The 11,918-nt window shown below is 42.0% G+C and overlaps 1 protein-coding gene across 1 annotated transcript in view; it reads right to left on the bottom strand.

Moving 5' to 3' along the window:
- Positions 1–775: 775 nt before the first annotated feature.
- The window catches only part of KCNJ10 (potassium inwardly rectifying channel subfamily J member 10), a 28,610-nt gene continuing 17,467 nt past the window's right edge, over positions 776–11,918 (bottom strand). Inside the window, exon 2 of the mRNA XM_075191853.1 lies at positions 776–2,892. Within this exon, the coding sequence (XP_075047954.1) occupies positions 1,756–2,892 (1,137 nt within the window). The 3' untranslated portion in view covers positions 776–1,755. The remainder of the gene's footprint in view (positions 2,893–11,918) is intronic.

Below are 11,918 nucleotides of genomic sequence, written 5' to 3'. Positions count from 1 at the left end.
AAAGATCCTGGTTAACTTTACGCTGTTTTCTACACGTGATTTATTTTACAGCTTTTCTGACTTTTTTTTCCTTTTAGTAAAATGTGTTCATACCTCAAGATGTTATGTCATTGATTGCGGGATTTGTTTTAAAGTTACACTTGAATTCATTGCAGTTCATTATGTGTACGAATTATATCGGAATAATGGAATCCAGTACTGATTTATTGGGATCACTGAGAATCTCTACCATTGATGTGTGTTATGTAGCAATGTGTGCACTCAGGCAGTTTCCCATGGATGAACCTATGGTGAACAGGGCTGAACCACAGCAACCAATCAACAATTAGCTTTTATCTGTCTAGTGCAAGTGAGACAATGAATCCAAGATTCTGATTGGTTGCCGTCGTTTAACGCAAGGTTCACTCCTAAATCATACTTCCTAGCCGTCCCGATTTCAATGGGACAGTCCCAATTTCCAGCAGGACATCACGTTTGTCCCAACATGCAGTAAGTTGGGGGGTATGTACCGCTGACCTGCCTCTGGTGCTGTGGCAATTCAGGGGTGTTTTTAGGGGAGGGGATAGAGTGGAGCTCCAGAAGCACTAGACACCCTCTGGAATGCGATCACTTCCAATGTGACACGGAGACGCCCCGTTTCAGGCATGGCTGTGGCCAGAGTTAGACTTTTTAAATGTTACAATGTTAGTACATGATCCTCTTCTCTGTTCCTACTCGCAGAACAATGGTCTAATTGCCATACTATGCATCCTATCTACACAGAATTCATAACACATTGCGCATTAATCATTTTAATTTCTACCAAGTTCTAATGATGGTAACATTTCTGTCCCTTTACTTGGAATGTATCTGGTAGAGGATACATTATAACATATACATTCAGACAGGTGCTGGGTTAGTACAGAAATGTTATGCACTGATTCTCTAACTCCTCAGTAGTTCCGACTTGTGATATCTTCTATAGCAGCAGTTCTATTGTCTTCTTCCACTGATTAACACCATTATTATTCACTTCATTTCCCTTGGTCCCGTCACACTGTGCTTGGTATGGGCTGGTGCAGAATCTCGCTTAGTCTTTATGGATATTTAGGGGTGTATGAAGCAGAAACGCGTTGAGATTAATATTGCTAACGACTCAAATGTTTAAGATACCAGCATGAAATTGTCGATCGTGTTTGTCTACAAGTTTGGCAGCCATCATAGTTCATCCATTCACTTATACAAGTGACAAATGACTGCAGAGTTCAGATGTGTTGGTATAATCTCCAAACGAATTATTACTAGTTATTAGCTGTATCTTCCGGATAGTCAGCGATATTCTGGGCCAAACACCATGGTCAGCGAATGAGAGTTGGCTGAGACCTATAACAATAGCCACCAGGATTGCTGTATTCTCCTGGCACGAGAAGAGGGTGCAGTTGAGTGAATGCTGTATTGATTACCCTGAAACACAGTTTACAGGCCCCTCATGACCCAAGTTATCCCTCATCTGACAGCTCCATTAAATATTACATTTCAGCTGCTATAACTATAATAACATACACACTCCAGCTTCTCTGTAAATGCCCTTTATAAGATCCAGTACTACAGTACAACTTAATATTGCCTTGTACCTGCAGAAACATTCATCTGGTGGGTTTCTATAATTCCCTAGAAGTTATTCGGATATAAGGCAGTGCATTGTGTACCTGTCAAGACTGACCAGGTTCCTACTTTAGAAGATAACAGAATTGCTTATATCTTTTCTTCTACATATCAAACATTGCTGATTCTTACACTTAAAGGACTTCCATCTTTCTCAGTCTTGTCCCTGAAGGATTCTTCCAGTTTGAGTTTTTCTGGGTCTCCAAACCGAGCAGTCTCGTGAAAGCAGCATGGGGGAGACACTTTGAGAACCTGATCAAATAAGCTAAAGTCAGCCACATATTTTCCATTTGAGGATAATGAAATTATAGGGCTAAATTCATAGCCCCAAAGAATCTCTTCTGGTAAGTAGGAGGTGCGCACCTGACAGGTAGCACTTGTGGGTTCCACTGTTCCACTAAGGATGACCACCAGCTCAAAGTCCCCTTCTCCAGAACGGATAGCTACATCTTTCAGTGGACTAGTCTCATTGATGACATGATAGAAAGTGAGCGGCAGGATTAAAAAGGGACTATCGGACGACGTGTCAACTTGGAAGTCTACATTTATCTGGTTCAGATGTACATTCTCGCCCTCTTTCGTTACCTGTGTCTGGAGAAGCTTGCCAGTCACTTGGCATCCGATCAGTAGACTCTTGCGCATGTTGGCCACTCGAATCATAAGACATAACTTGCCCTCATGTTGAGCCACCACAGCATTCTGGCTGAATTTGATAGTCTCCGCCCTTTTCTTTGGACGAGCAATCTTTGCCAGGAAGGTTCCAGTGATGAATATTTCCAGGATTGTGGTGAGAACGAGCTGACTAATCAGCAGAACAATGGCTAGTGGACACTCTTCACTAATGTAACGAAAGCCATAACCAATGGTGGTCTGTGATTCCATTGAAAAAAGGAATGCTCCGGTTAATGTGTGGACCTGCATGACACAAGGCGTATGGTTAGCTGGAGCATTGAATTCCAAGAGATCACCATGTACTAAGGCCACCAAGTACCAAATCACACCAAAGACAAACCAAGTTCCTGCAAAGGTTGCAGAGAATAGCAGCAGCTTGTATCGCCATTGCATGTCGATAAAAGTTGTCCACAAATCCTTGAGGTAGAGAAAGCTCTTATCGGTGATATGATCCATGCGTACATTGCTCCGGCCATCCTTTGTCATTACACGTCTCCGCCTCAGGCTGGTTCCAATGAGAGGCCGACTGTCTGTCTGTGTTGTCTGGCTGTAATAGACCTTTACTGGAGAAGTCATCTGTGAATAGCAAGAAACAAGTAACGTTAATATGAATTCCACATTAATGCTGTGCAGTAGCAGAGACAAATAAGTGATGACACTGGAACACTGAGTCTATGGTCTAGCTCTAGGCTGTAATATGGCCACTGCCTGCCTTTACATTTGCTTGACAGGTCCTAAAAGTTATTTTTCTCTCTGTAATACTTAGCAATGGCCAGCAGATGTCACTGTAGCCTTGCAAATAGGCGCTGTACCAGCTTGCACTTTCTCTGCCTGTATTGAGTAAATGTCAAAAGTCTAGGAAGGAGTTAAATCACTGAGAGAACTTGCAGTATAAATGTGCAATTGATATTACAATTATTCATAATGGTACACATCGAGTAGCGATGCAACACAAAGATAGGGATCGCAGAATATCAGGTTTTTAGAAATGGCATGTATATATGGGTATACAGAAACATAACTGTACTCCACATTGTGGGTCTGAGACTTAGTCCACTTGCCGTGAAAATTACACTTAAAACTGCCTACAACTTAAATGGCAGAAACGGAGATGGAAAGGGCTGGATGGACGTAGGCAATGCACAGGGCATCTCCTAAGTAACTGTGATTTAGCCGTATCACCTGCACCAGCTACAGGTCAGGTGTAAGGGCCGACTAATAGTAATGACTACACGTATGCTGCCAGAACATGTGTTTGCTAGTAATAGCAACTATGAGAATGTATTCTATGCACAGTATGCATTAAGAATATCCTGATGTATATATTTCATGTTAAAGAAATGCAAAAATTGTTGATTTAAAAAAAAACAAACACATTTTTATTAACGATTATATATTATTAAGTGTTGTATTTTTTTTAAATAAAATCTATATTTAGTTGCATATGTTCTGGTGAGGTTTTATATTGCACATAGGCCTGTGCATATCATGCACTCTGTTCTGTCTGTCTACGTACGGCAAGTAATGTATAGCCAGAGCCTACTTACATCCAGATTGAAATGGAAACGCATAGTGAGATCCGCTTGTATTTAATGAGTCTGTAACTATTATGTATTATAACTATTATGTATAATATAAAATACATATTGCAAAATGTTTTCTAATCCCTTATTTGGGAATGAATCATTGATGACATCAGGTAGCCCTGAAGAAGTGTACTATTGTTTCATAAAGAGCTAAGGAGAAATTTCCTTTTGGCCCCATCCCATTGCCCTGCACATTGCGTCTAGGATCCATGGTCCCGTTCTGCACCTCTAAACTCTATGCTGAGGCTTCACTGAATATGTACAAAATATTTCAATTTATTGGAAGTAAAGATTGTCCACAGTCAGTGATTGCGATCTCGTGTTCCTCACCATTTACCCCATGTGCGTGTAACATGCTGGTGACAACTACAAGCCAAGAAGAAACTGACATCGAAGTCCAACTGTTTCTAAATGTATAAATATATGTAAATGTTTTGGGGTGCAGACATAGGTTGATATAGTGTGTGCAGTACATAGAGACGAATGTCTTTTTGGGCTCATGTTGCTGGAATAATGCATTCTGCAGGTGGGCGAGCCTCTTCTGAGCTTGGCCAATGTCATAGGGTGTCAGGAACATCAAAATATCATTGAGCAGCCACTAAAACCGGAATGGATGTCTCCTGAAGAGCAACCGCTCTGGACCGTTCCTTCTCCAGCTCTTCTCCTTCTGCATGGTCGGACCCTGAAGAAATCTGGCCTCCCCAAAGGAGGACCCGATATGTAGAGCTCAGCACAGCAGACCGTATTGTCCATGGCAACCACACTACGTCATCCTGCCCCTTGGTTTAGGCAATGTGACGTGATATCAATGCCCAAGCACTATTAACTACCACACGTTTCCACAAGAGGAAATGTCTTTTAATTATATAAAGATAATCACCTAAACCTCCATAACCTAAAGGATGACCCCATCAGCCGTGGTCATGTTATAGCTTTTTATTTTATCCATCGGAAAGTACCCAACCTTCATCTAATGGGCTGATTCTAGCTCCCACCATATCTGATGCCAGGCTATACTTTGTAAAATGCTGTTCTTCAACTAATAATTAGGCTAGAAGACTGGAAGGCTAGTAAATATGTACGGATATTTGAGTAATGTGCAAATGAATCTATTGGAAAACAGCAGTAAAGAAACAAGGCCCCCGAGGGAAGGTTCCAGGCTCGTTACACTAATTACTGAAATAGGCTGTGCGCTACTCTTCCGATATGAAAAATGCAAAACCGTCACAAATTAAATTTGAATATGTGTAATATTTGTTTTCAGCAAGTTATGACAACAATGTTCATATTATAGGTAGTATTCTGAGAGTCTGCCTTTAACAACGCGTTTCATGTTTTAGACTATTTCCAGAGCCTAAAAACTAAAAAATACAAAGTTTTAGAGAACCATGGTCTGTTAGAAGATGGTCTCATTGTCGTCTGTGTCACTTTGCTAATGAAACAACGGGCACATTCTTAATAGGGAAAGATTAAATTCTGTATAATGGAGTCTTATCCCGGAGGATAAAGGTTAGTACAGAATAATCCGGCTCACAGGCCTCGGAGGAGTTAATTTGAGAAGTTCCACCATCGGTTTCTCTCTTTCACTCTCTGATCTGTGTCAAGTCTTTTGTCCATCATGTGCGGATATGGTAATCGGGAAAGAAGGAAAGATTTATGGGAGAGGACACTGTGATCTCAGGAAGACAAATCCTTTGGTGCCTGACACACATTTACTTGTAGGACAACAATCTTCAGTACTGATCACTTATCAATGAATGGAAAACGGAAGAGAGCTAGATAGTGACCGTATTCTGTTCTGTTGTATTGTTGCTTTTTTAAATCTCTTTAAAAGGAATATATTGAAATATGGCAGAAATAGATGAATTAATAAGCAAAATGTATAATTCCCGTGCATGTGAGAGTAGATGTATTAATACTAAGAAAATATACTTCCTGTGTGTGAGAGATGCATTCATACTAAGAATATATAATATATTCATTTATACGGTAGAAATGTGTCGGGACTTCCTGTGTGTGATAGAGATGTGTCGGTACTTTCTGTGTGTGATAGAGATGTGTCGGGACTTCCTGTGTGTGATAGAGATGTGTCGGGACTTCCTGTGTGTGATAGAGATGTGTCGGTACTTCCTGTGTGTGATAGAGATGTGTCGGAACTTCCTGTGTGTAGTAGAGATGTGTCGGTACTTCTTGTGTATGATAGAGATGTGTCGGTACTTCTTGTGTATGATAGAGATGTGTCGGGACTTCCTGTGTGTGATAGAGATGTGTCGGGACTTCCTGTGTGTGATAGAGATGTGTCGGTACTTCCTGTGTGTAGTAGAGATGTGTCGGGACTTCCTGTGTGTGATGGAGAGGTGTGTGATGGAGATGTCGGTACTTCTTGTGTATGATAGAGATGTGTCGGGACTTCCTGTGTGTGATAGAGATGTGACGGGACTTCCTGTGTGTGATAGAGATGTGTCGGTACTTCCTGTGTGTGATAGAGATGTGTCGGGACTTCCTGTGTGTGATAGAGATGTGTCGGGACTTCCTGTGTGTAGTAGAGATGTGTCGGGACTTCCTGTGTGTGATGGAGAGGTGTGTGATGGAGATGTGTCGGTACTTCTTGTGTATGATAGAGATGTGTCGGGACTTCCTGTGTGTGATAGAGATGTGTCGGGACTTCCTGTGTGTGATAGAGATGTGTCGGTACTTTCTGTGTGTGATAGAGATGTGTCGGGACTTCCTGTGTGTGATAGAGATGTGTCGGGACTTCCTGTGTGTGATAGAGATGTGTCGGTACTTCCTGTGTGTGATAGAGATGTGTCGGAACTTCCTGTGTGTAGTAGAGATGTGTCGGTACTTCTTGTGTATGATAGAGATGTGTCGGTACTTCTTGTGTATGATAGAGATGTGTCGGGACTTCCTGTGTGTGATAGAGATGTGTCGGGACTTCCTGTGTGTGATAGAGATGTGTCGGGACTTCCTGTGTGTGATAGAGATGTGTCGGGACTTCCTGTGTGTAATAGAGATGTGTCGGGACTTCCTGTGTGTGATAGAGATGTGTCGGGACTTCCTGTGTGTGATAGAGATGTGTCGGGACTTCCTGTGTGTGATAGAGATGTGTCGGGACTTCCTGTGTGTGATAGAGATGTGTCGGGACTTCCTGTGTGTGATAGAGATGTGTCGGGACTTCCTGTGTGTGATAGAGATGTGTCGGGACTTCCTGTGTGTGATAGAGATGTGTCGGGACTTCCTGTGTATGATAGAGATGTGTTGGGACTTCCTGTGTCTGTTGGAGATGTGTTGATACTTGCTGTACATGGTAGATGTATGTTGGTACTTTGTGTGTGTGGTAGAGATGTGTTGGGACTTCCCGTGTGTAGTAGAGATGTGTTGGGACTTCCCGTGTGTGTAGTAGAGATGTGTTGGGACTTCCCGTGTGTGTAGTAGAGATGTGTTGGGACTTCCCGTGTGTGTAGTAGAGATGTGTTGGGACTTCCCTTGTGTGTAGTAGAGATGTGTTGGGACTTCCCGTGTGTAGTAGAGATGTGTTGGGACTCTGTGTGGTAGAGACATGATGATACTTCCTATGTATGATAGATGTAGGTTGGTACTTCCTGCGTGAGAGTCATAAATATGTCATACAAATCATAATCTGATTGCATAACAGAAGTTGAGCATAAAAAATTAGTCAAGGAAAGTAGGGACAAGATATTGGTGGCAGTCTCACAGGACTAAATATTACTAACCATATATAGTTCAGCATATACGTTCTGCAGTTAGTCCGTGATTTCTGGTGTGCCAACCATTCTTGCCGACTTTCCTGGAAAGTTCATAAGACACACTCCTGATAAAGAGGTGTGCTACATCAAAATGTCTACCACTCTCCAGCACACCTATGTATTCATTACTTCTTCTCCCCAGTGACAGAGACAAATAGAGGAGAAAGGCTGAGGGATATAGAGATAGGAAGTGGGTCAGAGAGAGAATGAGTATGGATACAGTAAAGGTCGTGGTGAAGGGAGATGGGGGACAGAAAAATGAGGGATAGAATGAGAGAAATAAAGGGTCTGTGAGTGAGGTAGAAAGAGATAGTGGGGGGAAAGGTTGGGAGGAGAGAAGAGATGTGGGAGGGTATGAGGCCTGACCCACCTGTTATCATATTTTAAGCCACTGCCCGCTGGTTGGTCCCCTGCTCATTCCATATAAATGTCTGACACCCAAACAGTAAGGGCCTCATTTAGATTTGGACACATTTGCGCCTTGAACATATGCAGGAAAAGATACACACAAAATAAAGCGTATATATCCGGACAAAGCTTAAGATGCATCTAGGTAGCATATGCGCCAGACTACGTCAGGAGTACCCCGCTAAAGCATAGAGATTACCCTATTTGTACACAATATATAATATGAATATGTGATGAGGGAATGGTGTCTGTAAAGTTATTTATCAATGGGAAAGTTGCATTTTTAATATAAAGTTAACCTAAATACAAATGAAAAGAAAGGTAAATTAAATACAAGAATTTGTTGTTCTCTCCATAATGAATCAGATGGGAATCTTCTTTTCTGCTACAATCCTTATGGAAGGGTCAGATAAGTAGTGTACATAAACGGCCGTGACTTGATATTATATAGCTGCTGTGCTAATGAATGATGTACTACCCGAGGGCTTGGTGCAGGATCGTAGGACGCTGAAGGTCATCATCGTCACTGCGTCTCGTACCAACCACCCAGTACCCACAAGATATATGGTGTGCGGATGCGTCTACATCTAATTGTGTCACCATTACATGAATACTCCTTTTCTGTACTCAGCCCCCATCCACCTCTCCCATGTGATGTTAGGCAATGATACATTCTGCACACACAAATGTATATCATACCCAAAAATACATATGTATGTCCAAATGTTATGGAGCCTCCCAGTGTATAAATCAGACTGGATACCACAATACTCCATTGAACTACACAATAGCACTGGTATTAATGTTATATTGTGAATCGTCCAGATTGGACATTTAATATCCATTCCCGGTGCTTTGTTAGTTACAGGAGAGATAATATATTTACTATACAGATCTGTCTTCTCATCTGGTGACCCTCATGTGTTGACACCTTCAGATACTTGGTAATCGCCGGATATCCAAGCCCGGCGGTCAGTGCAGATTATTAGACGCTGGCACTTGGTGCCTCCTATCCATCCGTACTCACTAAACAACTTGGGCTCTGTAGCAGCTACACCCAAGGGTCACATCACTCTGCTGACCATAAAATCATCCTTTCCAAAGACAACAGCCGCTGCTAGGGGCATAGGTTATAAAACGCTGAGTGATTTGTGGGGGACACGGTGCAGGCAGAGGGGGGAAAGTACATTTTGAGCACAATCTTCTCCTTGTTGAGCTGGCAGAGGGAATGAATGGCTGGAAATGTGACAGTGAGAGAGTGATTAATGGCTGGGCTTTGTATCAAAGAGGAGAATGTCTCTAAGCTCACGCATTTTATGGAAGAAGAAACCGAGCAACGGGTTTATGTCTATGCCGACCCAACAACCTGCAGGTGCCCATCGCAGTCACATGACATTTCTCCCCCAAATCAGTACTGTATCTGTGGGATCCCCAGAGCAATAATAACACTGGATTTACTAATCACTGGTTTATTAGTTACTGTTGTCCTGTCTCTTTCAGACCTTGTGTAAATATACTTTATATATCTGTTATACTTGGGAGACCTAGGGGTATATTTACTAAACTGCGGGTTTGAAAAAGTGGAGATGTTGCCTATAGCAACCTATCAGATTTTAGCTGTCATTTTGTAGAATGTACTAAATAAATAACTAGAGTCTGATTGGTTGCCATAGGCAACATCTTCACTTTATCAAACCTGCAACTTGATAAATTTACCCCCTAGACTGTTTCATTATGAACTTCCACCTGTTGTAATAAATCTTGGGGGCCGATTTATGAAAGGACAAAAGGCTCTACTGACAGCAGAATGGCGCCTTCTCGCTACGACCTAAACATGAGAGTTACTGCTGCTGGATGGTAAGAATAGATGAAAAGTATTGTTCTCAGAGTAAAGAGTTTTTTTCATTACTTAAAGGTTTTTAAATATTTTTACTTCCTTCTTTTTAGTGTCAGTAAAAGCCCAGATCTGCGCATGAAATAGTCGGGTCACACATGTGAATATCTACAGAGAATGGACCGTTAAACCTTACAGCACCAGTATCGCTGGGGCAGCAGAGGATCGCTACAAGTGGGGATAAGAAAATCATCCTTAACGCCAAAAATAAATAGATAGGCCACTAAGGAAGATGTTCTAAGTGTTTTCATGCTTTCTATATGTTATGATGTAGAAGGTGGATGTGGTACGAGTCTGATTGTTGCAGTATCTCAGTATTAACACCTTATCTCATCCTCCTGTTTCATATGTCTGGCTTTGCCCAGCTCAGTGTCCAACATAGATCATTGGAAGACTACCGCACATACAGACGGGATAGCGGACTTTTCCCACCTCAGTTATCACCATGGCTGATAATAGTCTGGATTATTTTTGGTCACCAGGGTCACTGTCCGATACTCCATTGTGCTCTGCCACAGCTCCTGCACGGGGCATCTCACATGACATATTTCACTCTGAATATTCTGCTTCTAATGATCCTACTTGGTAGATTCCTGTATGTAGTACAGCAACCCCTGTATAAAAATACACAGATTGTGTCATGGTCGCCACTCTACACAGAGACTGGAATTAGATGTTACATGAAAGAGACTTATTTATCAGTAATGTAAATAGGTAGTCCAGGAAGCTGAGGTCAGAACCAGCAGACCCTAACAGAACCAGAATCAGATACAGAAGAGTAGTGGAGAATAGCAGGAGTCAAGCCGGAATAACAGTAACATCCTGTGCAGGATCCATAAGAACAATCATGCTGGAGCTGGAACCAACAGGTGTGACCCAATACTCTGCCAGAATCTGGCTTATATAGGCAGTCAGTGACCTCAACCGATAGGGAACTGAATATGAAGTCCCGATGCCTAGTGTGCACCCGCAGAGTAGGTGGCAGAGGAATCTGGAAGTAGCGTTCCATTGCTAGACAACGGGTGCACCGGATATTGGAGGAGAGTTGGCGTTCGTCCCTGCGACCAGGTAAGGTAACCAGGTAAGCAAGAAAACCTCGAAACCGAGAGATGTTATAATAATTCTGATAGGGATATCAGTGAGCTTTGGGCACCGATAACCCTTCTTTGGACCACTTTTGGTAGGTACAAGCCACTGCATAGTGGGAACACCCCACAAGACCTGTCATTTTGGAGTTGCAGTCATCTAGCCATCAAAATTGTCATCAAAATTGCCATCAAAATTGCCATCAAAATGTAATGTACATCATAGAGTAGATAGTAATAAGAATAAATATATGAACCTGGACAACAGCATAAAGAAAGTCTCTGTAATCTGTATGTGCAGAGATAACGTTTCGCCTCCGGTAGTAGCTTCCTCAGTGAGATTTCCGATGGCATACAGTCACTCCACACTGCAACAAACAGCTAAGTTGTGGAAGCTACCATAGATTGTGATCAGGGCCCTCTCCCCTCTCTGTCTGTATTACCCAGTATTGTTTTATTATTGTGTTTGTTCCCAATTGTAAAGCGCTACAGAATTTGCTGCCGCTACATTAATAAATATTGTTGATGAAGTGTTTCTCCAGCAATTGGAATTTCCACCCTCTGATAAATATGCCTATGAATGTGTTTCTGGTGTTTTCGGAATCACATTAATGTAAATATCTGCATAGACTATCAGATTCATTGTGCGACTGGGCTTCCTGGCATTGTAGGTTGGATTTAATGTTCTGATTCACTGCTTCATGTTAGTATTTGTTAAAGTCTAACTAGACCAGAGTAACATAATGTTACGTACTTCTACCCTTAAGGCAAAGGTTTTTAGAAAAGCAAAACAAGTGAAAACTTGTTAAATCCTGCGAACAAGCTATAAACAAGGGCACGACAAGTTCACTCTTAGGCCATG

The sequence above is a fragment of the Mixophyes fleayi genome, chromosome 12, assembly GCF_038048845.1.
Source record: "Mixophyes fleayi isolate aMixFle1 chromosome 12, aMixFle1.hap1, whole genome shotgun sequence".
Classification (NCBI taxonomy): domain Eukaryota; kingdom Metazoa; phylum Chordata; class Amphibia; order Anura; family Limnodynastidae; genus Mixophyes; species Mixophyes fleayi.
Note: the sequence above shows the minus strand (reverse complement) of the source record. Positions and strands in the feature narration are given on the sequence as shown.